The 27,542-nt window shown below is 41.2% G+C and overlaps 1 protein-coding gene across 4 annotated transcripts in view; it reads right to left on the reverse strand.

Moving 5' to 3' along the window:
* GPLD1 (glycosylphosphatidylinositol specific phospholipase D1) overlaps positions 1–27,542 on the reverse strand; it is a 68,276-nt gene that overhangs the window by 7,972 nt on the left and 32,762 nt on the right. For 3 of the 4 annotated variants that reach the window (XM_082415170.1, XM_082415169.1, XM_082415172.1), the window contains 17 exons: positions 24,884–24,981; positions 24,274–24,384; positions 23,415–23,463; positions 22,718–22,772; positions 17,011–17,118; positions 16,756–16,783; positions 16,513–16,652; positions 13,432–13,497; positions 11,700–11,823; positions 9,558–9,694; positions 7,278–7,464; positions 4,107–4,217; positions 2,687–2,761; positions 2,431–2,587; positions 1,287–1,428; positions 367–472; positions 185–278 (listed from right to left, as the gene is read on the reverse strand). In XM_082415170.1, the coding sequence (XP_082271296.1) occupies positions 185–278; positions 367–472; positions 1,287–1,428; positions 2,431–2,587; positions 2,687–2,761; positions 4,107–4,217; positions 7,278–7,464; positions 9,558–9,694; positions 11,700–11,823; positions 13,432–13,497; positions 16,513–16,652; positions 16,756–16,783; positions 17,011–17,118; positions 22,718–22,772; positions 23,415–23,463; positions 24,274–24,384; positions 24,884–24,981 (1,788 nt within the window). The remainder of the gene's footprint in view (positions 1–184; positions 279–366; positions 473–1,286; positions 1,429–2,430; positions 2,588–2,686; positions 2,762–4,106; positions 4,218–7,277; positions 7,465–9,557; positions 9,695–11,699; positions 11,824–13,431; positions 13,498–16,512; positions 16,653–16,755; positions 16,784–17,010; positions 17,119–22,717; positions 22,773–23,414; positions 23,464–24,273; positions 24,385–24,883; positions 24,982–27,542) is intronic. The other variant, XM_082415171.1, reaches the window with a different exon arrangement.

Consider the following 27,542-nt stretch of genomic DNA (forward strand, 5'->3'; position numbering starts at 1 on the left):
ATAAGCTGTGTTTTGCGTTCAGGGAGTTTAACTTCCCCAAGGTGACCCAGCTTGCTATTAATGAGAAAAGGAAATATTCAAACGCAGGTCTGTCTGCCCCCATATCTCCTAACTTTCCCCCAATATGACTTGGTCAAGGAGCCACATGACTAAAAAGAAGCAAATTTCATGGCGGGCGACCTACCTTGAGTCGGGGCCCCAACCAGCAGTACTTGTGTACGGGTCCCATTCATCATCACATGGCCGCTGGACAGGGAGGTACCCAGTTTCCCCATTGCCTGTGAAATAGCAGTAAGTCAATATAGTACAGCTAAGAAAACTTTCTCTGTGGTGTCCACTTTCCTGGGGAGGGAGGGGCTGTCATACCTTGTCTCCAGAAATGGTAAACCAGCTTTGACAATTTGGCGGGAAATAGCCAGATACCCGTCCAGGGCTCTGTTTCTCATCACGAGTGCGGAACAAATGGCCCAGACTGGAATGAAGCACACTGGTCTTAGCTGATGGGGCACAGGATTCAATGCTGGCCAGGTATTGAGGTCCAAGGAAAGACAACCCACATCTTCCCCACCCATGCCCCCCTCCCTGTATGCTCCTGGTCCCTGTGATCCTAGGCATGAGCGTGGGGTGCTTTCAGAATGAATCCCAATATCAAGGCTCTCCAGATGTGAGGTTGACCATTCTACTTCCCGACTGACAAAATAGAGGGATGCCTACTGTTATGGGCTGAATTGTGTTCCCCCAAAATTTATATGTTGAAATCCTAACTGCCAGTACCTCAGAATGTGACAGCATTTGGAGATAAGGTTTTTAAAGAAGTAATCATGCTAAAATGAGGTCATTAGGGTGGGGCCCTGACCAATATGACTAGTGTCCTTGTAAGAAGAGGGAAAGACACCAGGGATGGGTGCACAGAAAAGAGGCTGTGTGCACACAGGGAGAAGGTGGTCGTCTGTAAGCGAAGGAGAGGCGCCCTAGAAGAAACCAACCCTGCTGACACCTTGACCTCAGATCTCTAACCTCCAAAACTATGAGACCATCAATTCGTGCTGCTTAAACCACACAGGCTATGGTACTTTGTATGGCAGCCCTGGCAAACTAACACACCCATCTCTCTTTTAAACGTCTAAAAAGGAACATTTGCAACCTGGCCCCAGAGCCTTAGCATTTCCTTGAAGGGTAAGAATTCCTTAGCTGCTTCCTCTGAACCCCACACTCAGTGGGCTCCCACGGCTGCAGGCACCTGCCCTCATGCTCACTGGTCCCTGGGCCCCAACATCAGTGCTCACCTACTGGCGTTCTTCCAGGTCGGGCTCCCAGCCAACAGCAAAGTCCTATTGTTGACACTGACAGCATGAAGGGAGTATCCTAACCAGGCGAAGTCCTCCTCGCCTCTCACCATCCAGTTGGCCGCCTCCACATTCAGCTCTTCTACACAAGACAACCAGTGCCTTTTACTTTATGTGGAAAGACTACCAGAATGGAAAGAGTGAGCCCCTTTTGTAGGACAATGAGAAATGGGTTCACTGGGCTGAGTTTTTGCCACAACTCTTATGTGCCCCCACGCTGTCCCCAGGGCCCCAACGTCAGAAATGGAACTCACGCTTCATATAAGCAATGCATTTCTAGGGCTCACTTCTGTGGAGTGGAGGATGCTATTTAAAAAGAGGGCCTGTTAGGAGTTTCCTGGTGGTCCAGTGGTTAGGACTCCGTGCTCTCACTGCCAAGGGCCCGAGTTCAATCCCTGGTCGGGGAACTAAGATCCCACAAGCCGCACAGCAAAAAGGGCCTGTTGGACAGTTAGAGCATCCCTGGGATGCCTGAGTGTTTCTACTCTTCCATTCCACTGAGACACTATAAGAATAACTATCGCCCCCTCCTTTGGATCTGGATCTACACGCTGGATCCCTCTTTGTTTATTCAGTGAATCTATCCATATCATTTGCCAGAACATCTGCAAGAATAAGAGTGTTAGAGTGTGTGTGTGTGAAAAAAAAAAAAAAAAAAAGAAAGACATGCTGGATTCATGGACTGGAAGATAATCTTATTAAAATTTCACTACTTCCCAAATCGAAAAAAAAAAAAATTAAAAAAAAAAAAAAAAAAAAAAAAACATCATCAAGCATAGGTTGACCACAGCAAAAATTAACAAACGCATGCTGGCTATATATTGGCTATATGGAATTTATACTAATGAATATGGATATTTTGTGATTATTTGTAAATTGTCACACATCCTTTACATCAGTAAAATTTACAATAAATGTAAAAAAAAAAAAAAAAAAAAAAAAAAGAATAAGAGTGTTAGAAAATTTAGGTGAAATGCTATGCAATGAGGAAAATAGGACAAAAACCCATATGCAAGAGAAGGCACCACAGACTAGAGCAGCGGAGGTCTCCGCCCATTCCACCCCCAGCCCCAGCAAGCACTACCTTTGTCGCTGTGGCTGGAGCCAGAATAAAACGCAGCCACAATTCCCTTCTGTCTCCCTCCACCTGGAGCAAAAGGGGAGCCAATCACCAGGTCAGGTTCACTGTCTCCATTCACATCTGCGGCCAAGAGTGTCCAGCCCAAGTTACAGTAGGTGTCCTGAAGAGGAAACAGGAAAACACGTCTTACTCAGCCCTTGAGGCAAGTAGGATATGGCGAGTTCTAGTTTTCTGTACCTCTCAAAGGTGCTCAACATACCGGGCAAGAGATGGTGATGTTGGGGGAAGAAGATAGTCTTCCTTGTTTGGAACCGAAGTAGATGTACACTGCACCCTAGACAAGGGCAAACCACAGGGCGATCGTTAAGACTTGGTGGTGACCCGAGAACCTTAAATAATAGCAAGACAAAGGTGACTGATGATGAAATAAATCACCGTCAGAGCCCTGTAGGGTCAGGAGCTTAGTTACTGCCAGAAGTCAGTGTCCAGTCCTGTGTGCTGGCCACTTCCATCAGAGTATTAGAGCCCCAAAGCAGAAACTGTCATTTTTATCTTTGCCTCCCCAGCGTCTTGCTCCGGATCTGCCATCCACAACTGTTCAGTGTATTTGCAGAATGACCTGCTCAACTCCCCACCCCTTCAAGGCTGAGCTCAGTTTCTGGCTTTTCAACGAAGCCCTCCCCCAGCCCAGCCCATTATTTCTCTGAACACTAACACGTCGTGTCAGTACTGCTTACTTGCCTTGGGATGCAGGCTGTGCTGTTATTGTGTTACGAACTAGTTCTCACTTCTCATCTTATAACTTGCCTGTCTCCATCCCTACTCCTTCTACATGCATTTATTTTCCATAGTGAGCCAAGGACTGAGTACACAGTGATGGATAAGACCAACCTCTCTCCGCCCCAAAAGCTGGCCAATTGGCAACTGTGACATCACAGCGTGGAGAGCTACAAAGCTGCAGCGAGCACAGGACAACAAAGTGTCTCCTGAGCCAGGGATTAGATCACACTTCCTGCAAGAAGTGACATTTCACCCCTACAGAAAAAAGGGGAGAAAGGGCTTTCCAGGTGGAGGGAGCTGGATGAGCACCAGTCCTAACGTGAGGGCACCTGATGCGTCTGGATGACAAATTGTTCACAGGACTAGAAACAGGGTGAGGAGGGAGAGGAAGAGGTGAGCCTGCAGTGGGAGAGGGAGACGAAGGCCCTTTGACTCCACTGTCACTCGCGGTGCCGGGCTACGGTGTGGAGGACTTGTGGGAGGAAAGCCCTGTGGGCCAGGACCCAGGATCTCTGCTCTCGGTAAGGAAAGAGGGAACCCGTTGGGTTCCTTGCATGAGAGGAAAGATCCAGGAAGTCACCTCCCTGCTGTGACGACAGGAAGCTATGGATTAGCTGGAATTTCTGCGTTCCCTATCATTCAGCATCCGGGGGAGGGGGGAGGAAGAGTACAGTACCTGGTGGAGTGCCACCCTTGAAGCCCAGCTAAGGCCAGGGAGGCAGGAACAGGAGCTGCCAGGTAACCGGAGTCCCATCAAGCACCTGAATGGGGGGCTGGGATCATCTCCCCACAAAAGCTCTGCCCGGCGCCCCTGCTGCCTGCTTTCCTCCGGAGCCTCCGCTCAGTGTCTCCTCCCCTGCCGCCCCATCCGCCACCATCACCCCCCGCAGCCTCCTTACCGTGTACATGAGCTTCTCGGAGCCCACTGAGGGGGCTCCCACGGCCAGGTCAGGCACGCCGTCCTTGTTAAAGTCCAGCACGGCCACGGCAGAGCCGAACCGACCTGAGGGCTGAAGAGGCACCAGTTACTTCCCCTGGCTGAGCCACAACCTCCAGAAGAGCACACCTGACTCCCTGGGGGACCCCACCCAGCACGCCAGGACTGAGGAACAGAACTGCAGCCGCCTGTAACACAGCCATGACCCGCCAGGTGGGTAGCTCTGCCCTAAGGATGTGTTTGGCTCATCTGTCTGCCCCGAGGGGAAGATGAGGTGCCGGAGAGAAGAAGGTCGGTTCTTAAAAGTTCTAGGTTTTCAGAAAATGGTCTGGTGTGTATCATGCCCCACGTTAAGGACCAGACTCCTCTTGGAAAGTATCCAAGATAATAATCACATAACAGTAGCTAACATCTGTCGAATACTCAGGATGTTCTAGAGCCATGCTGTCCAGTGCGGTAGCCACTAGCTAAATGTGGCTATTACTTTTACATTTAAATTACCTAACATTAAACCAAAACAGTTTTTCAGTTGCACTGGCCACATTCAAATGCTCAAAAGCCAAAGCACTTAGAAGCTCCCACACTGAACAGCACAGCTTTAAAGGATCTCCATCATCACGGAAAGTTCTATTGATGACAGTGCTGTAGACACTAAGCATTTCACATGGATTAACGTACATACTTTTATTACTCCTACTTTTGTGGTTTACAGCTGGAAAATTCACTCCATTCAGGGACAATTTTCTTCCAAGGTGGATTTTCTAGATCTTTCATCTCCTACTGTCTAGAATGAGCCTAGACCTAAAAATAACTCATGAGGTTCTCCTATTATGAAAAGTCTTGCACAAGTGATGCTTGCCACATAACACACATGCCCCAGAACCCACATCTGTTATTTGTTGACTGATCTCTCTATACCTGTGTGCAATGGCATTTGAGAACACAGCCCCTTTCTACAAGGCAGGAACTTGATAAACGAGAGAGGACTGCCCCGGGACACAAGCACATTGGGGCAGGATGGGGACCAATGAACAGAGGTCCCTGCCAACTGAAGATGGGTTTGTTTCATCACCACCAGCTTTACTATCAAGCCCTCCTGCAGGGTAACCATCATTCCAGGAAAAGCACAGCATTCTAAAGTAGGCAAATGCTTATCTATCCTAATCTTCCACTTTATAGACAAGGACCAGAAAGGTTAACTGCAGACCAGGGATGAGTACCGGATTCCCATCCCTAGCACATGCCTTAATCTGGCCATCTTCCAAATTATCAAAGGTCACTGGGACAAGAGAGCATGGAGCTACCTCCTTCCTCACCCCAAGTGTCTTTGAGAGAATTTCTCATCCACAGGAAGCAGCTGCCTTTCTTATTCCTTGTCTACAGGAGACCAAAGGATTACACTTTACACCACAGTCTGACAGGGGAATGGCTTGGTGAAGAAAGAAGTAACAAGAATGAGTTGATTTATTTCGGAACTTTCTCATGTGGTGTCAGAAGGTTCCAGAAAATGCTGTGCCTCTGGGACTGTGTGACCTCCTACACTGGCCATCAACTTAACACCTTTCGGACTCAGAGGCTCCTTCCATCAGAGCTTAAACTAGATTATATGGACTTCCCTGGTGGCGCAGTGGTTAAGAATCCGCCTGCCAATGCAGGGGACATGGGTTTGAGCCCTGGTCCGGGAAGATCCCACATGCCGCAGAGCAACTAAGCCCGTGCACCACAACTACTGAGCCCGTGTGCCACAACTACTGAAGCCCACGTGCCTAGAGCCTGTGCTCCGCAACGAGAGAAACCACCGCAATGAGAAGCCCGCGCACCGCAACGAAGAGTAGCCCCCGCTCGCCGCAACTAGAGAAAGCCCGCTCGCAGCAACAAAGACCCAACGCAGCCAAGAATAAATTTATTTTTTTAAAACCTAGATTATAAACCATTGGACTTTTCATTATTTAAAGTATGTTCAGGTGCGCCATCTTATTTTTTTCACAGCATTAACTCCACAGCGAACGTTTTAACGGTATGTCTGGGACAAGAAACCATCTGACCCCAAATTCCCCTGGTGCTTGATATTTGGAGCTTGCAGTGCCACCAAAGCCCGCATACTCATCTGTGGCTGGTAGCAGGGCGCTGTCGGCCCCTCCTTGTTTATTGCTCACGTAAGGACTATTACCAAAGACGTCAGGGAGGAAAACCCTCTCCCGGTCTCTAGTGCTCCCACGAGGAATTCATGCTGCCTCCGTGCGGAACATCTGTACAGTCACTGCGGGACTCCTCTGGTGGTGAATAACCACTCAACAGAATGAAACCTGAACAGTCTGGAGTTTAGTTAATAGCAGTTTACTAGTGTTGGGCTTCCCTGGTGGCAGAGTGGTTAAGAATCCGCCTGCCAGTGCAGAGGACATGGGTTCAAGCCCTGGTCTGGGAAGATCCCACATGCCGCGGAGCAACTAAGCCCATGTGCCACGACTACTGAGCCCGCATACCACAACTGCTGAAGCCCGCGCAACTAGAGCCTGTGCTCCGCAACAAGAGAAGCCACTGCAATGAGAAGCCTGCATACCGCAACAAAGAGTAGCCCCTGCTCGCTGCAACTAGAGAAAGCCCGTGCGCAGCAGTGAAGACCCAATGCAGCCAAAAATAAATAAATAATGTTTTTTAAAAAATAGCAATTTATCAGTGTCGGTCTCTTAACTTTGACAAGTATGCCATAATTACGTAAGATGTTAACATAGGGGAAACTGGGTCAAGGGTACATGGGAACTCTCTGTACTGTCTTTACAACTTTTCTGTGAATCTAAAATTCTTACAAGATAAAATATTTATATTAAAAGAAACACACCAAACGAGGTTTTATATTATCAAGATATCACATTCTGATTGGCTACTCAAAGCCACTAAATAGTATGGCTGTTTCTGGAAGGTATTGGACTACACACTCAAAGTTAATGATAGAATGAGATTAATGATGTGAACATGCTTTTAAACATGAAAAGTACTATACAAATGCTGGCCACCAGCTGTTTGTTACTATCATTATTCTTGCTATTAGTCATTCATCCTGGAAGAGTTTGCCGGGAAATGCGGGCAGTGGCTTATTGACACTAAAAGGGAAAATATGAGATGGGGGCCTCACCTGGAAACCCTCCAGGATCCCATGGGCCTCCTTGTCTAGGTCCAGGTCGACGAGGGGCAAGCCCAGGTCGTTGCCATAGATGAGGTACACGCGCCCCACGTGGATGTGGCCGGGGCGGCTGTAGCCCGGGGCGCCCATCACCAGGTCACCGTGCCCATCCTGGTTGAGGTCAGCCGAGGTCATCGCCCTGTAAGGAAGAAGAGGGAACCCACTGCAGTGTCAACTGAGAGCTATGAGTAAAACTGTCTCCTGCTCCATTCCTTTCTGGATTCTAGAATTTAACTTCCTTCTCATGGATTTTTCCATCCTGTATGACTGTTGTGAATATTCACCTCTGAGGTTATATTGTTTGTGTGATTCAGCCTTGTTCTCCGGCAGAAAAAATAACAACAAAACTGGACAAATCAAGGCCTCCAGGCATTTCTGGACCATATAACCTGAACACATAAAAAGCATCCTCACAAAAGCACCTTGTCCTACATGCAAAACCCAGAGCAGCCAAAGCACAATCCCAGGCTCCACCTGAGAACAGAGAGGAAATTCGCCATCAGCCAATGGCACAGGTTACTTTACAATCGGCTCAACTCATTTCAATTTGTTACCTGATCAAAGACAAGTTTGTGGTAAGTAGACCATTTTATTTCTACCATAGCTACATAGCGTGGCTTATATCGGAAAAAATTCAATGCCTAACAGGTTTAGAGGATGTTTCTAAATGAGAGTCCATGACCTACCAGTTACAGAGCTGGACAAACTGAGTCAATAGTTCAAATGTCTCTGGCGGGGCTGGAATGACCAAAAGTCATTTATTTATTCTGGTTCTGATGACCACATAAGAATAAATAGCAGAACAGAGGAAAAGAGAAGAGCAGTTTCTAACGGGTGTGATGCCTGGTGAACTGGGTCAGATGCACACCGTGGAGACACTGCTGGTCTCTGCACTCCCGAGGCTGGACTCTGGCCAGTAATGGCCCCCAGGAAGGACCTCTGTGCTGCCCCCCACCCCACTCCCCCCACCATGTGGCAGAGAGCCCAGCAGGAGGCCCTCATTTGGATTTTCAGGAAGGCAGCCAAGAAGAGCTATTCATTATTCACAAATGAATGGCCAGTAAAGACAGCATTCGCCCCCCATTCCTTGTGCTGGAGCTGAATGCATTAGCGGCCTGAAGAGGAAGGGCTGTCGTATATTGTTCCAAGGGAAATACAATGTTATTTGGATTTAAAAAGTGTGGTTTAAAAAAAGAGGTTTTACAAAAACCTCCAAAAAATAGTCACTTTTATATCCTTGGGCTCAGTTTGGTTGTAAAACCAAGTTCCCTTACCGAGTTTATGATTAATCTTTCTATCCAAAACTTTATTCCCTTTCTTGTCCCCTCCAACCTCAAATCCTGTGCTAACTGAACACTACCTCAACCAGAGTCAGATGACTAAAACTGCTGTTGTCGATAACATCGTTAATGTACTAAAATGGCTGTTGTAGATATCATTAACGTACAAACTCAGGTTGTTTCTCCAGGCCAAGACGAGCTATCAGATCCCCGAGCCATGGACCACCTGGCCAGAGAATCATAAACCGAAACATCCTGACCCCTGAGAGTATGATTAAGAAATGTCACAGAAATGTCACAAGACGATGACTGATCCCAGCTTCATTGGTCTCCCCCTTTAAACACCCTCAACTCAAAGACCGAATTGGAGTGGACCTGAGGCTTATCTCCAACTCCCTTGCTTGGGGCCCTGCAATAAATGCTGTACTTTCCTTCACCGCAGCTTGGTATCAGTAGATTGGCTTTGCTGTGCCTTGGGCGAGGGGACCCGAGTTCAGTTTGGTAACAGTTGATCTTTAAAATCAGAGGAATCCCTAACATTCTCTTTATAAAATTGTTGTGGTGTGCTAGGCTTTTGCCTTATGAAGTTATAAATAGTCCAGTCACCATAATAGCTACCTGCTTTTATCCTTCTAATGTCATTAGGTGCCAAGATATCTGTAATAATCTATCTCCGAAAACGTTGAAGCTTTACAAATATTCTATAAAGTAATAGTTTATTGTTGTGGTTATTTAATAAAGTAAAAGTTGTTTGTATTTAAACATATTTTTGACCAATTTTAAGGAGATAATTTTATCTTTACCAGAACTTAACCACAAAATTACTGTTTTTGTTGATGATGAATTGATTGGAAAATAAAGTGCTAACAGGCACCATTTTAAACATTTGTGAATGACTGCTTGAAATTAATACTGATGAAAACGTTCAGGAATTAGATAAACTCATACGTACCAACCAAGCCTTGTGTAGGGAAATGACAAGTAGTAAGATGCTGAGGGGCTAGAAACATGCTTCTGTGGCTGAGAGCTGCCAGTAAACATTTCCTGTATGCTCCTCTCCAAAGACTGGTACATGAAAGATAAGGAATCCTGAAATAAAATGATTACAGACAGAAAAAGACATGGCATAATCAACAAAGCTACCGTTTCCTGCCAAAAGCATTAGGCTTTAGGAAACAAGTTATTACAAGTGCTGAAAAATAACTTATCGATTCCTATCAACAAGTAAGACGACTTAAGACTGGCAATTAGGAGAGTGAAATCCACCCCCAGTGTGTGCTCACAGATGACAGTTATAGCCCTAGAGGTCAGGGCCATCACGGAAAGAAAGAGTCAGCTGGGATTAACCTAAACCAAGTCAGGATGGTCTATTAATTTGCAGAATGTAACTGAACAAAATAATTGTTACGAACTAAAGTTTTTTTTAAAGATAAGTCCATTCAAATCTAGAACTGTAATTATATTTGTATATATATATATATATATATATATATATATATATATATATCCTTCTTTCCCCCCCCCCAAAACAAATGAACTGAAATACCACCAGGAATGCTAGAAACCCTCCCAACCACACTCAAATTGAGAGGCTGCTGGATTTGCTCTGAGTCCCAAGAAACCGGGCAGGCACGAGGGGTCACGTGCGGAGTGCTGGAAGCTGTATGCGAGAGAAATGAGGGGACAGCAAGCCCCTCAGCTTGGGATGCTGAATTGTTCTTAGCGTGGTTACTGCAGAGACACAAATACAGACTGCAGTCGCCCTGAACAACCTGGCCAGGCACTAGATCCATGCAAGTTCAGGGAACACAACCCGAAATCCACCCAGGGGTAACATAAGACCAAACAAGAATTCCCGGGCCTGCCCCAGAGCAGAATCAGCTCAGAGCCACGGGACAGCCCTGGACAGCTCAGGCTCCAGAGAAGTGCAGGTTATAAGGGTGCTGCAGGAAGGGACCGTGCCTTCCGTTTCTCCAGTCTAACACCTCTGGACTGCCATCCGCAGATTGCTCATCTGATGCCCAGCTCTGGCATCCTCATTCATGCAGGAAGAAGCATGTCAGGTACCACCCAGGCCTTGGGAATATAAAGTCCTTCTCTTACACAGTTTTCCCTTTGCAAAGGAGACTGATCCACATAATTGCAAGACCAAATGAGAGTTGCTTTGACAGAGCTTCCCAGGTGTAGGTGTGGGTACATAATTTGTAGAACTCAGCAAAGTTCTTTGTTCCCAAGTTATTAAGAGTTTTAAGGCAATGACAGCAGAGCATTAAACCAAGTGAGGCGGCCTTCTGTGTGACCATGCAGGCTGCAGACCTGTGAAGCAGGCCCTGCCCGGGCCCTCGCCCAGCTCACAATGTTGTCTAAACCCTTCTCCCTCCCCAACTCTCGCAAGTACCCTGTATCCCTTGTCTTGTGTTCCAGGCAAACAAAACTACGCAGATTTCCAAACATCGTGAAACTTTCCCAACCCACTACCAGAAATACATGCTCACTGATGAAAAACCATCTAGTATTCAAGGCCTAACTCAAATGCCACCTCCTCCATGAAGCCTTCTCTGATAGTAGGGATATAATTTTTTATCCTCATGAGAGGCTATGTACCCATCCCCAACCCCAACCATAGGATTTGTTGCATCCTACTCACAAATGGTTATTTTTGTATTTATCACCCCTATTAGACTGAAATTTTCTAAATGTCAGAGGCTATTTCCCTTTCATCTTCTATCTCCCTGGTGGAATGACACTTAAGATGATCTCATGGAGGAACTTCATATGCAGTGGTGTCCCCCTGGTGTCGGGCCTTGCACAGTGAGCCTACAATATTGCTGACACACTTTGCCTAAGGACAGAGCAGGACTGGCCCCACGGCCACCTTGGGCTCCACCTGGCTTGCCAAAGGCCACTGGGGTCCAGACTCTCGTCATAGGATGTTTCCGGAACAAGCCAGACTTGGAGGCCAAGGATACTTGCGAGCCTGGCTCACGCCCAGGTGACTTTCAATGAACGATTAAACAGCCAGCGACTCTACAAAACGCGGTATCACAGGAAGCGGCAGGTGCCTGTCTCTCCATTAAAAGCTGAAAATTCTTACCATGGTCCAGGAATCCACACTAAATAACACTCCTCGTTTGGTATAGTTTATATTTTTTCCAATATCTTTAGTTAGGGCTGCAGTCACGTTTCTATGAAAATCATTTTTCTGTACTTTTGAGCTGCTGGAAAGAGAGAGGAATAAACTGGTTAAGACTGAGGAAATAGCAACTCCCCCTGAATAACTGAGTTGAAAACTATAGTCAAGTTAATCACAGGTTAAAAGGTCATAAAATTTTAACATCTGCAAGTTGAAGGAACAGCAACACAAAAAACAAAATTTTAGAAAAACTTGTATAGGAGATTCAACAACATCTTTTAATAAACACATTTCCAAGGTTGAAAAAGCCTGTCCTTACAAAAATAAGATCTATAAGCGTATAAGTTTGAATTCCTTCCAGATACAAAAAAAAAAAAAAAAAAATCAAAGGTCAACATTTCATACAAATGGCCAAGAAAAGGTCATAGCTGTTCGGGAAACCAGTATGCAGGTGGACTGATTTATCCTTAAAGACATGCAAGAATTAATTATACAATAAAAATACACTTTCAAATTCATATGTTTTAACCAGTCTACCAATCAGACGCCTAAAAAAGGCAGACAGGTTTCAGAAATGCTTACAGTGGAAGCTGGGCAACAAATGAACAAAGGGGGGCCGCATAAGATACCAGCCAGTATAGGGATCCTGACAATCTAGAGCTTGCAAACCCAACCTAAAGGCGTTCAATTTAATTAAAACAAAACAAAACTTACCTAATTCACATAAATTAAAAAGTGAGGGCTTACCTGAACACTTTTTGCACATTTTCAATCCTTTGGAAGCTCCGAACTCTCTCTCACCTTAGCATCTTTTATTGCAATGCCCTCTTTTTGAGTATCAGACACTTGCTCACCCTAAATATCTTGGTTGAAGCATCAGTTCCTCACAGGAAGTCTCCTGTGACTGAGGACACTCTGTGGTACATCCTGAGCACCCAACACTTGTCCTTCCTAATACTCGAGGGTATTTACAAGTTCTTGTTCAGCGCCCATCCACCCGCCATCCTCTGAGAGCAGAAACTGTTTCTGTCTTGTTCCCAGTGAGGTCTCTAAATGTCTGAACTAGTTCCTGGCACATAATGATGAGGAAATATTATTTTATAATTTGTACTATTTTATTGTAATTGTATTATTAGTAATATTTATTAGGATTAATATAGTTATTAAATGCATGAATGAATGGTTGGTGGTTGGTACCTGAGTCCATCAGGGAATACCACTCCTTAGAATACAAAGTAGATCCTCTGGCCCTCTTCCTCAGAAACTAACCGAGAGGACTTCTCCCCACCCTGTCTTGTTGATAATTACTTTTTCAGGGTGGAATTTGGCCAAACTTTATGAATAATAACAATAATGGTGGTGACAATAATAACAATAATAATACTATTAACTATCATTTACCAGTTAATGAGCAACTTACTAATGTGCTAATTGCTTTACATCCATTCTTGCACATAATCCATACCATAATTCTGGGAGTATGGATATGTATTTATTCCAGTTTGCCAAAGGAGAAAGCTGCAGCTCAAAAAATAATTAGGCAACTTGTTTAAAAATCACACAGCTGTAAATGGAATTTGAACCTGGAAATCTGAACCTCTGTCTACAAAGCCCACACTTTCAGAGTCTACTGAGCAGCCCTCTGAGTGAGTGAGATGTTCTTTTTCTATGAGCCATTTCGGAATCCACTTACCCGTGGGTATTGTTTTGCTGGCTGCCACACGCGATAAACAGAGGGTTCTCAGGTAGGTTGCAGTTACTGGGGAAATAGTCAAATGAGTTAGGCAGTTTTCTACCTTCTTTTCAAGCATGAAATTTTCTGAGAATCAGTGTAACATTTCAAACCACCTCCAAAAGTCTTCATGCAGAGGTTTTATGACTTAGCCAGGCAGGACTGGTAAAGGGACTGAGTCCTACTTGATGAGGGTGGATAAGCAGGTGCTATTACAGTAACACAGGCAGCACCACACGGCTGGTCACCCTAGACTCACAGCCTTCCCCCTTCCCTCCCGATTCCACCTGCTGAGTTCTCCCTGCTGACATGAACCATCTCAGGGTTAGAGACTGAAAGAAACTGATTCCCAACTCTGCCACCTTTTGCCCATCTATGCTCAATGTTTTAATTTCTCATTCTCATTCCTTTAAAAACAAAAATTTATAAACTAATAATTAAATAGGTAACTAAGTATCCCTTTCTACAAGTGAAAAGGCTGCTGATAGAATGTAAGAGGTGAACTTTCTCCCTAACAGTGAACAGAAGCACTAAGGGAGTGGGTATTACATTGTAAGAGTCTCTTCCAGAATGAAGACTATTCTGAAGGAGAGGAAGCTTTGGAGGTCACTGAGGGAGTTTCAGGGCAGTATGAAGGAAGTATGAACCTGGGGCAAAAGGACTGGTTGCTAGAAAAGGAATTCAGAAAAGAGGTGAAAGAAGCTGAAGGCAAACTTTTCCCATCAAAATCTTTCTTAGGGCCAGCTTTAAGCTGAGGAAAAGGTTTTCCCTCAAATTCTCTTTTCTGAACCACCGGGATTTAGACGGCAGCCTTACAAGATTAGCACTACAGTTTCAAATACTTTTTGAGTTAAGTAGAGTTCTGGCTGGGAACGTAACTACCATTATTTCACTGTTTCTTTAGGAAAATATACTATGCGTTTCAAGTAACACAAATTTGCTTTGGAAGATCACGTATTAGTAAGTTAAGAAATGGTTATAATGTGAAAATACGTATGCTTTTCTTTCTGTCATGAGTTTGTGTTCTTTCTTTGGAGCATTCTCCAAATTTCCCATAAAGTTGCATAAATTCTGATGAATCTTTCTGTGCAAATGTCTGTAAAGATACAATCAATTCATGGAATTTTCTGCCTTGATAAATTAAGACAGATCAAGAGACAAGAAATCTGTTCTTTCTCAGTTATCTCCTCCTAATTAAAGAATAAGGTCCAGCTACATAACTTTCCTTAGCTATGTTGGACAACTGAGCCAAAGACAAACACCAAAATTGTTTTTCCAATTTAAGGATCAATACACTTGGACTTTATAAAACAAATAAATGTAGGTCATTCACTCTAACATGGCCATGTGTTATGAATCCCTCCTATAAATATAAACTTAACTTTTTTCTAACACTACTACTAGTAGCCCACATTTCTCAAGTGCTTACTGTAGGCTAAACCCTTTACATGAGTGATCTCATTTACTCCTCACAATAGCCCTATGAGAAAGATAGAATTATTACTGCCTACCGTCATGCATGAGGAAACTAAGACTTAGGGAGATTTAACAATTTGCTTGGGATAGCTCAATAGAGAGTGACACGTCTCTTAAATTCCAAAGTTCATCCTCTCCACAACTCACGTGGACTGAAACACCCACAGCCATAAAAGAGCTTGGGGATTTTAATGAAGGTTAATTTTCACTATTAAAAATGCTATTTATATTGGATGGTTTCCATCTGCCACACTGTTACTTGCCGAGTCTTAAAAGCAAGGCTAAGGTCGAATTTATCAAAGGGAATTTTGTTTCAAATCAACACAATATATATAAATGTGTTGTATATACATATACACATATATATATATATGTTGTGTATATAATATAAAACATAATATATAATTATGGTTAACATTCTTTGAATACTAGCAAATGTTTTAAGGGCAAAGGAACATCATCCAGTGTATAGTATTCTGGAGCTGTGCTTATACAGGCCCCTGAACTTATAAAGCCCAACCCTCCTATGATCCTCCCCCAGAATAGCCACCCCAGTGCAGCTCCTGCCACAGAACCCTCTCCCTGCCCCCTGCTGCTTAAGTTTCCCACCCTGCTCTTTCCCTGCAGCAGGTGCTGCCTCCAGGGGTCCCTATCCAGACCCATCCCTACCCTGCTCAGTTCAACAGCGTGGGAGGGAGGGGCTGCATCCTCAGTGGTATGGTCGGACATGGGTTCTGAGAGAACCTTGGCTCCCTCAGACCATGAACAGATTCTGTGAGAGCCGAAATGTCTACTACAGCTGGAACTGGGGACAAGACCAGTCTACCCTGGTCTACACGCCATCCGAGTCTCTGATGGACACTCGTCCTAGGTGTGCTGGGGAGGAACAGAAAAGGAGCTGGAGGTTGAGCAACTGTCCCATCTGCGCTACATGTCAAATTCCAACAGAAGGCTGAGCTTTACAAATGCATTCATTTCCGATTTCATTTTGGAGTGCGGGGGTTAGGTGAAGTAACCTTTTAAACCCTGGAGCCCTGAGAGCTCGATCGGGTGGAGAGGAGGATGGCCACATTCATTGCTGGAGCTTGGGGAGGCGGACACCCCAGCCCACAGCATGGGGTCTCCCAAAAGAAACAGATGCAGTGCAGCTGTGGAAGCAGATTCCTTCCCACCTGAGCCATTTCTACCAGACCACAAACCTTGCAATATCTACCTCTTCATCCCTAAGACAGGAGAGACATCAGCAAACCTAAACAGATGGGAGCTAGTTGGAGTTTTGAGAAAACAGTTTGCATTCTTTTCCTTCTTTTTTTTTGGCCACACCACGTGGCATGCAGAACTTCCCCAACCAGGGATCGAACCCATGCCCCCTGCATTGGAAGCACAGAGTCTTAACCACTGGACCACCAGGGAAGTCCCATTCTTTTCCTTCTTGATTAGGATAGGATAGCACTTCATGAGACTTTCTTGTTCTTCATTTGATCAATTGAAAAACCTGAGAGTTATGTTGGGGACAGGGTAGCAAAGCAGGGAGTGATTGGAAGGAGAAATAGAGTAAGAATTCACCTGGTCCCATTCTTTAACATGAAACTTGTTAGACGGTAAATATTAGTGGACCAAAATGCCATATCATCCAGTCCTCCTAGAAAGTATTCTTGAAATTGTTCCACCAAAAACGGGGACTTTCTAGAATAAGTGGGATAAAGCTATGGCAAAGAGAAAGAAAAATAAGTCAATAAATAAATGAATCAAGTGCTTCTCAAGGTATCTTTATAACACTTTAAGATTTTGAAGAATAAATGCCTTTACCTTGGAAATAGCTAACATCTCGCCATACCTGCAACATAAGCAATAATTTTGACTGTGAGCTGTGGTTTCCACAAAGAAATGAGGCAAATTAATGAAGAAGAGATTCCAGCAACACGTATCCACTATCAAGCAACTGCCTTTGAACAAGCAAAATCCATAAATCCAATACCCACTCTCAGAAAACTAAAACATTGGAAAGTGTGTTAAGGAAGTCACAATAAAATCGACTGCAAATATTCCTCTAGTTACACTTACATTTCCAAGAACTGAAGGTATGAACAGTCAACAATGGCATTTTTGGTGATGACTGCTCGGCCATAGAGTTTCTTATAAATTTCCAGGAGATCTTCAACAGGCACATACCTGAGAAAAGCATTAGAATAAGAGTTGTTTTGATTCTGAAGTTGAAGATAATAACAGCGGCAGTAGCAGCTACCAGTTATTCCAGGATTATTATGTGCCAGACACCATGCAAAGGGCTTTACATTCATTATTTATTTAATCCTACCAACAACCCCGAGTGGTTGGTGCTATCATAGTCCTACTTCACATACAGGAAACTAAGGCACAGAAAAGTTCAGTAATTTGCCCAATGCTGAAGAGCAAACTGGTACCCTAATCAAATATTTATACAAAGATAAGTAACTATAAAATATAAAAAGAATGTTTAGTTTTGTGAATTCAGAGTTCAAGGAGCTATATAAAGTATTTTTATTCTTTTGAGTTGAATTACTCTCAAAAATCATTGTTTTAAAAACACCAAAAATGGCTCCTTACCCCAACATCCTACTTTCAGAGTACATAGTGGAAGGTAGTAAAAAAGAATTCTAAGTCAATCTTTTGGTTCACAGATATTAGTTATTTCAGTTGGAAGAAGAGCAGCATTTTAAAAATTAGATTTATACTGTTATCTTTTATCTTTACTTAAAAAAACCTTAGAATAGACAGACAGAAATCACAACCAATAAAACCTGATTTTAGTATATTTATAAGAAGGAATCTATTGAGATGTCCATTTTTTACTTCACAAGTGCACCAGAATGGTCCTCCCCATAAACATAGCTAGACAAAATAACAAAAATATTTTTTTAGATGAATCACCAAGCTATCAAGAAAGTGAAATTTTTCCAAAAGCCAAAAACAAATTGAAACTGGAAACTTTGGGAGGTAAGTGTGTGAGAAAGCCAGCTTTTGCCCTGGAGACATCTGCTAAACCTGGGAACCTAGGAGTTTTTTGTTTTGTTTTGTTTTGTTTGTTTGTTTGATAGCTGTGTGGTATGCAGGAGACAGGAGATAAAGTATAGGAACCACCAAATACCAAAAGTGGGCCATCTCAGAGGAAACTCCTCATTAAAGGCTATACCGTCTGCATGAATATTAGTTAGAAATAAACTCAACATACCAACAAGGACAGCAAAGAATCCTGCCTGTCTTCATCTTGGCAAAGGATAGAGAGAGGGAAAAATATCTCCCCTGAGAACTGGTAACAACTACCCAGCCCCACAAATGTTTTGTCTTTCATTCATGCCAGCTGTGTAGTCAGAACAACTTCAAGGGTTGAAAGTAACTTAATGTGGTCCCAGGTTGTGCCTTGAGGTAGCATGCAGAAGGCAAGACAAACCTTCTCTGGAGAAATGCAACTCTAATGCAAACCTCGAGTAATTCAAGCACCAGTGAATATAACCAAAAGAAGACAAGATCCCCAATGATGCACAATTTGAAATGGACGTCTAATCCAATGCAGATGACCTTGTGTGGAGAGTTAGGGGGAAACCTCATATCACTGCTACCACCACCTCTTCCTGGGACATCCAAAGGCCAGCTGGCCTCATCTGATCTGGGAGTGACCTGTTGGTTCTGGGCCTCCCTTAGCTCTAAGGCAGATGGACCAGGGATGGGAATGGGCAACTTGCCAAGCCCCCAGCTCTACTTCCTCTTTGTTCTGTAAGCACTCCTCCCAACTCTCAGCTCTCCATGCTCAGGGGCTGAGGCTGGGACTGAGGTATAGAGTTATGTCACTTGACTGCTTAGTAAACATTTGAAGAAAAAACAAACAACAAAAAGTAATTACAGTAATATCTGGTAAAGCGGACTTGAAGGCAATAAGCATTGTGAGATATAAAGAGTCACCAGATAAAAAGTTCAATTCACTAGAAAAATATAAGACTTTAAAACTCAAATATACTTAACAACATATCTTCAAACACATCTATGGCAAACTAACTACAAGGAGAAACTGAAAAATTCAACCATCACAGGGGGAGATTTTTAAACAAATTTCTCAGTAATTGTTAGACCAACCGGATAAAAATAGTAAGACTATCTTACTTATAGCTTACAAATCTTCTGATTTGAGCAGTACATTTAATAAGCTTGAGCTAATAAGTATATATATAACATTACACCAAAAATTGGAGATTAACATTCTTTTCAAGTACAGATAGAAAATTGATAAAAATAATCATATGCTAGACCTTAAAATCAAGACTCAAATTTCACAGGAACTGAAGAAAAGTAGAAGGAAGAAAATAAATATGAGAAAAAATAATGAAAGAGAAAAAGAACATATAGTAAAGAGTATCAACAAAGCCAAAAGTTTATCTTTTTAATAATAAAACTGAAAAATATTAGACATGATTGTTTAAAAATATAAGAGAAGGCAGGATAAAAAACATTATGGGTAACAAAGGAACATAGGTACAAATAAAACAAGAAAAAACATAAGACATTATGAACTACCTTATGCCAAAATGTTTAAACACTTAGACAAAATGGAAAAGTCCTAGAAAAATATAAAACTCTTTAAGAAGAAACTGAAAAACTGTACAGTCCTAAAACCATTTAAAAAGTTTTTAAAAAGTTCCTACTTTTTAAAACATCAGGCCTAGATAGCTTTACAGACAAGTTCTACCAAACATTCAGGAAATCAAAGTTATAATCTTACACAGACTTCCAGAAAATAGCAAAGAAAGGCATACTCCCCACCTGATTTCATGAAGCCAGGATAACTTTAATACCAAAACCAAACATGGATAGAAGAAAGGAAAATTACAGTACAAACTAACTCATAAAAATAGATGCAAAAAACCCTAAACAGCGAGAAGAGATGAAACAAATATAAAAAAAGATGATATAGCTTTGCAAAATTGGCTTTGTGCCAGGAGGTAAAGTTGATTTAATATTTGCAAATAGATTAGTATAATTCACTATATTAACAGATTAAGAAACAAATAACTATCTCAACAGATGAAGAATAAGAGTTCAATACACATGAAATTAATTTATAATAAAAACTACTAACAAACTAGAAATAGAAGGAAACTTCCTTAATTTGATAAAGGATACTCCCAAATATCTACAGCAAACTTGATGAAACACTGAAAGCATTTTCTTTACAATAAAGAACAAGAAAAGCATGCTCAATATCACCACTTCTATTGTACTGGAAATACTAGCCAATATGATACAGCAAGAAGGAAATTATGGGTATAAAGGCTGAAAAGGAAAAGCAAAAGCAATGAAGACCCAACACAACAAAAAATAAATAAATGAATTTCAAAAAATTGTTACAATTTGTAGATTATGAATTGTGAGTCAATTCAAAAGAATCTCCTGATAATTAGAATAAGATAGCTAAGAAATGTTGCTAGATAAAAACTCAAAATTAGAGGGGCTTCCCTGGTGGCGCAGTGGTTGAGAATCTGCCTGCCAATGCAGGGGACACAGGTTCGAGCCCTGGTCTGGGAAGATCCCACATGTCGCGGAGCAACTGGGCCCGTGAGCCACAATTACTGAGCCTGCGTGTCTGGAGCCTGTGCTCCGCAACAAGAGAGGCCGCGACAGTGAGAGGCCTGCGCACCACAATGAAGAGTGGCCCCCACTTGCCACAACTAGAGAAAGCCCTCACACAGAAACGAAGATCCAACACAGCCATAAATTTAAAAAAAAAAAAATCAAAATTAGAAAGTCACTTACATTTCTATACACCAGCAATCAATTAGAAAATATAATTGTTTCCAAAAGTTACCATTTATGGTACTAAGTCTAATAAAATGTGTAAGACCTCAATGGAAAAACTTATAAAATTTTAGAGTCATTAAAGACAACTTAAATAAAACATATAGCATATTTTTGGATAAGAAGACTCAATACTGCAAAATTGTTAATTCTCTTCCGATTGATCTCTAGAGTCAATAGAATTCTAAACAAAATTCCAACAAGATTTTTCTTGGAACATGGCAGCTTGATCCTACCAAGAGCCAAGGCAAGAGAATGGACAAGGTACATTTGAAGAAAAAGGACAGGTTGAGAAATCAGCCCTAATAGATGTCAAAATGTATTAAAGCTGTTGTAATTTTAAAAATCACTATTGCTCAGGGAAAGTCAATTAGACCAACAGAACATGATAGAAAGCCCAGAAACTGACTCGCATATGTACGGAATTTTAATTTATGTCACAGAGGGCATTACGGATCAGTGAGGAAGGGCAGACTATTGATAAATGGTTCTGAGACAATCGGTTATTTCTACAGGAAAAAAGTAAAATTTCTATCACAGAATCTACAAAAAATTAACTCCAGGTAAATTAAAGATATAAAGTTAAGAAATGAAACTATAAATGATTTAGAAGGCTAGGTAGGAGAATAACCTCATGCCCTCAAGGTAGGGAAGGATTTCTTAAATTAGACATCAAAAGTACAAATTACAAAAGAAAGCACTGATATATTCAACTACATTAAAATTAACAAATTCTGTTTATCAAGATACACCGTAAGTAAAAAGACATGCCACAAACTATAAAAAGATATTTATAACAAATAAATGATAAATGGACAAAGATAAGAAGCCAGAATATACAGAGAATACTCAGAAATAAAAAGGACAACCCAACAGAAAAATAGGCTAAAAACCAAACAAAAGGTTTTCACTTAAAATGAAACACAAACAATCGATAAAATACGAAAGAATATTCAACTTCATTAGTAGTCTGGGAAATGCAAATTAAAACTTTAAGGAGATACCATTACACACCAAATAGGTTAGAACAATTTTAAAGCTGGACCATACCAAGTATTGGAGAACACAGAAGAAGCAGAACAAAGCTGATGGGAGTACAAATTGGGAAGACCATTTTGAATGACAGTCTGGGATTATTTACTTAAGATAAACATGCGTAAGCCCTACAGCCCAGCAATTCCACTTTTGGTGCCACTTGCTTGAAAGACATTCCCCTTTAGTGCAAAAATACATGTGGAAAAAAGTACATAGCAACACTATGTGTAAAGCAAAAACACTTTACACTACTTACATATCCATCAATATTAGAATGAAGTCAAGTCATTTTGGTATATCCACTCAATGGAGGACCATATAGTGGTGAAAATCAAGGAACTACAGCCGAACATATCAATGTGATTAAATGTCAGAGAAATAATTTTAAGCAAAAACATTTAAGTTTAATTAAATTCTAATTTAATTTCAAGTTAATTTTAAGCAAAATACATGCTGTGTAATTCTATTTATCTAAAGTGAAAACCCATATAATATTTTGCATATGGATATAGCTACATGGAGTAAAACTATAGAGAAAAGCAACTAAACGATTAAGAAAACCTAGGGTAGTGATTACATCAGGTGGGAGAAAAGGTGATGTGATAGAGCAGGGAGGACTTGGAGCTTCTCGGTACCAGCAATGTTCTACTTCCTAAGCTAGGTGGCAGCCGTGCAATGTGCATCATCTTAATGTATTTTTATAAATAAAAAAGTATTTTATATGTTTGGCATAATTCACAAATTTTTAAAAGAATCTACTTAGGCTATTCTAATCTTTAGTTTTACTTTTCAAAATTTACGAATGCAGAAGGCTCCTAATTACATTGCAAGTTATATTTCCTAAGGAAAAAATAGTCAAGCTCCTAACTGCCATTTGGGTATCCCACATTTAAAGGTACATTGCTCTTACCAGTGCCGTGAGAGGTAATTAAAATTAAACTCAAACTGGCTCAACACGTCTCCTCCTATGATAAGAGAAAAATATTTGCATCTGGTGAGTTAATGACAATACATAGCATGCTTCTTTGAACACAAATTTGCACAATCCTGATTATTAGTTCTTCACATTGTTATAGGTTTCCATTCATTGTTTTAGGTATAAGCACGTCTTTAAGAAAAAGTGATCTTTTAAAATTTTAGTGAAACACATGAATTAAGAAAGTCACCCATATAACCAAAAGGTTTTTTACTTTAAGAAGGACCATAAGGGTTCTTGTAAATAAACACCACTCACCAATACTTTGTATATTTAAAGGTAATTTACTATAGAAAAAAAAGATGGAGTTTACCAATTTAAAGCTAAAGTATTAGGAGACACTAGGCAATGAATTTAAATCTGATTTAAAAAGCAATGCTTTTCTAAAATAATGACACAAGTAAATGATAAAATGTAATGGGTTTTTTTACCAAAAAAAAAACATATGCAACTTTACAGAAGTACATCTCTATGTGAAATGAGGTGCTCCCGTACTCCAAACAAACTGCAATATTAAAATAGAAAGCTAGTGGCAAGAGATTAAAAAAATACACATTTAAGGTACAATAGTGACTGCAAGTGAAATATAACTAGCGCAAAAGAAAATCTGGTAAATGTAAATAAACAGTACCGAAATCACCAGCCGGATGTGCCTCAGAATAGGAGCCGTGAAAATCAATCTGAGGAAAAAAAAAAGAGACCCACCTGGTATATCTCACAAATTAAAGCCCACAATGAAGTGAGTAGTGAGGAGATGATAGCCTAACCCAATGATTGTTGGGAATGCCTAGTGGATGGACTCACTTTTCAAAGAAACATTTAATTTTATTGCTTTATTTGTTAAAAAATGATATTGGCAGCTGAGTTGTATACTTAATGATATTGGCAGCTGAGTTGTATACTTAATATCTACGATAAAGCTACTGCAGACATTTGCATCGAACAGGATGCATGGAAAATCTCTACAAAGTGCAAGTTTAAAGTTGGTACAGAACAGTATTAATATCAATGAATGACCAGAGGGGACTTTCAGAAGCTAAGTCACCAGGTAAGATCACAATTTTTAGTGGTGATATGGCATCCTCATATAGAAAAGTAAGAAGGAAAGAAAACAAAAACATGTGAACTTACTTTTAAATACGGTAGAACCAAGTAGTAGGTATTTATACCTTTGTTAAGAGGTACAGCTTGAATAAAACATACAATTTCTCAAATACTGTTTGTGACTAAAACAGAATATCACATCCATCGCTGTTTTCAGTGCACATTAGTCATTCTGCCCACGTGGATGAATTTACCCGGGAAGCAAGAAGAGTAAGAGGAATGAACAGGAAAGATGGAAATCTAACAAATACCGCGTTGGGCAAAGTCTTGTTTCCATGTGAATCTGAATAACCTAAAGTTTTCCTTTTCCTAAGAGGGTCAGTTTTGGATCTTGGGTATGACAGTATCACTCCCATAAAGCCATTAACCTGAAGATATGTACTCACGGCTCCCATTGTCCTAAGGAATCCTTGTTCAATACCCAGGCTATGCCAGCTGACATCTGCCACCATGTGAGACGTAATTCCAAACAAGAAAGCTACCAATTTCTCTGTGTCCTGCCAAATAAGCAAATTAGAGTTGTGTGTGTGTGGGGGGGGTGTTATTTTATAACAATCTTATTAAAGGATTAATACAGATGAATTCATTTCCATCATTGAGACTTAACAAAAAAATCGGAGACAGGTATATTGTAGTTTCCCAAAAAACACAAAGGACTTTTTGAAATGTTTTCGAGTGCCTTGGAACTGCTTTCAGATTCATTTACTATTAGAACAAAACGACCAAGTGACATAGCCCAAACTTTAAAAAACATCATTTACTGCAGATAAAATTGAAGGTGTAAATTTCAAAACACAAACACAAAACCGTCACTTATTCAGGTATTAACTAGCCATCTACTATGTCCCACATGCTGTGTTTGGCACCGCAGGCACAACGGTGAGCAGCCCTCACAGAGTCTGGGCTGGGGCTGCGGGTCACAAATGGGGTTAATGTAGGAGCAGAAAGAGTACTTGGCAGGAACTGAATACCTTTAGGGTTAGAGGCTGTGCCTACCTTATCCCAGGGAAGGGGATAGTTCTCCCGGATATAATGAACGCTTGCATTAAGAAATGGAGTCCAGTGAGTGCTCTCTGACACTTCATGGAATTGTCCTGACAAAACAAAAGCAACCCTCAGAATTCCTCCTTAAAAAGTTGGACATTCTCAATCAAATCTTCCACCACCACCTGATGTGTTGCTGCGTCCCTTCGCCTTCCCTCCAAGCCTCTTATTTTCCTGAGTCAGTGTTCCAAGGAAGCCTCTAGAACAGAAGGGCCAGTCAAAAGAAAAAGGAGCCTTAACTGCTCATAGCATCTGGAAACAGCTGGGCTGCAAGAGAAGCTGGAAGTGTTTAAGTTCTCTGCCCTAAAGCTAAGGAGATAAGTTGTCCTTTTTTTTTTTTTTTTTTTTTTGGTTTTGGGGTTTCTTTTTCAATCTTCTTTTCCGTCACAGTCAGTCTCCCTAACAGCACAAAAGACAAAAGTAGATACTCCAAAGGCTTTCAAGCATTTGAGTTTATAATATTTTTAAATGGGGTGTCCCATATGCCTCTTTATTCCCGCAGGAGGGGTGAAAAAGACAGGAACTGACATCTACTCAAAACCTTCAAGTGCCAGATTCTTCATAGAGTGTCACATGTCACAGGGGCACTCAAAAGCAAAACTCCAGAGTCAGATCTCTCAGGTCAACTTTTTTATACTGTTGTTAAACTAAAAATAACCTAATCGGTTTTTGTTTAATTGAAGTATAGTTGATTTACAATGTTGTGTCAGTTTCAGGTATACAGCAAAGTAATTCAGTTATACATATACATCTTTTTCAGATTCTTTTCCATTATAGGTTATATAGTTCCCTGTGCTTGATACAAATGAACTTATTTACAAAACAGAAATAGACCCACAGACATAGAAAACAAACTTATGGTTACAAAAGGAAAAGGGAGGGAGGGGGATAATTTAGGAGTTTGGGATGAACAGATATACACTATTTTATATATATATATATATATATATATATATATATATATACACACACACATACATACATATATATATATATATATATATATATATATATATAAATATAAACAACAAGGACCTACTAACCAGTTTTAAGTCATTGGTTCCTCTGAAAATGATTTTCAAGAAGTTGTAACTAAGCAATCTGATTTTCTCCAGCAGTTTTCCTAGAGATAAACTTTACCATTCCTGTTCTACAGAATACAGCAAAAATCCAGAATTAAGTATAGCAGTAGCTCTTTTGACAAAACTTCATTTAACCAAATTGCCAGATTAACTGAAGCTCCTTGTTCCCTCTGTAAATCGTATGGACTGAAAGCAAAAGAAAGCCACATCCCAGGACTGCTGGATGTTGGCAACTAGCGGGCCACTGTGCACAGGCCCAAGCATCTCGGTCCCCGTGGCTCTGCTATAGTTTATGGTAGGTCAGCCATGTCTGTTTCTAATCCTGTTTATTAAGCCAATTGTCCTTGTTACTGTGATGAATGAATTTAAGTAGGTAAACTGATGAAATATGAGTTCAAAAAGTGGCTTCTTTGGCAACTAAGTATCTAAGAAATTTAAGTCCTCTCGAAAGATGCAATAAAAGTGAATCACCAAAGAAGAAAAAACTGTTGAAGTAGATATGTATGAGAGAAAGGTAAGATTTAGAAAAACTGGGAAAATCTAGCAGGAGTCTGCGTGAAATTCCATGTAATTGGTACATGTTTTATAATCCTAATTGACCTTTTCACTTCAGTCACATACTGGTCCCAATCTTTATAAGAGATAAGAGGGTATATCTTATCTACTGATGTATTTAAAAAAAAAAAAGGACTTCCCTGGTGGCGCAGCGGTTGAGGGTCTGCCTGCCAATGCAGGGGACACGGGTTCGAGCCCTGGTCTGGGAAGATCCCACATGCCACGGAGCAACTAAGCCCGTGAGCCACAATTACTGAGCCTGCGCGTCTGGAGCCTGTGCTCCGCAACGAGAGAGTCCGTGATAGTGAGAGACCCGCGCACCGCGATGAAGAGTGGCCCCCGCTTGCCACAACTAGAGAAAGCCCTCGCACAGAAACGAAGACCCAACACAGCCATAAATAAATAAATAAATGATTTAAAAAAAAAAAAAAGAGAGAGAGAAAATGCTGGAGTTTGCATTCCTCTTACACTCTTCTCAGAACCTTTATTATTGTGTTGGGTTTTTTTGGTCTCTAAAAAGGGCATATGTTAAGCAAAAGTATCTCAAATTTAATTGACAAAAAAATCATTTTTACTTCTTTCTTTTTTTGTGTAAGATATCAAGGAGACGTTAAAAATATCAAGAGACATTAAAGCCTCCTAAATACAGTTTGGTAAATGCTAAATTAGAAGTTATAGGTTATTCTATTATTAGAAAGAACTACAACAAGCAGGCAAAATATAATAATAGGATAGAGAAAGGACAGTGAACAGACTAAGAGGGAAACAGGAAAAAAAGACCGTACAAACAGAGAAACACAAAAGCTGAGTTATCTGGGATCGTAACTAAAGGCGTGAGTAGCTCTAAACATTTCATTGACTTTAAAGGTATCACTGTATTGGAAAAAAATGAGATAATGGCTGATGACCCTAAGACTCCAAAAATGGTTTATGTGGCAACCCTATGTACTGGATGTCTTTCATTGGTCCCCCCC

The sequence above is a fragment of the Balaenoptera physalus genome, assembly GCF_965194825.1.
Source record: "Balaenoptera physalus genome assembly, chromosome: 11".
Classification (NCBI taxonomy): domain Eukaryota; kingdom Metazoa; phylum Chordata; class Mammalia; order Artiodactyla; family Balaenopteridae; genus Balaenoptera; species Balaenoptera physalus.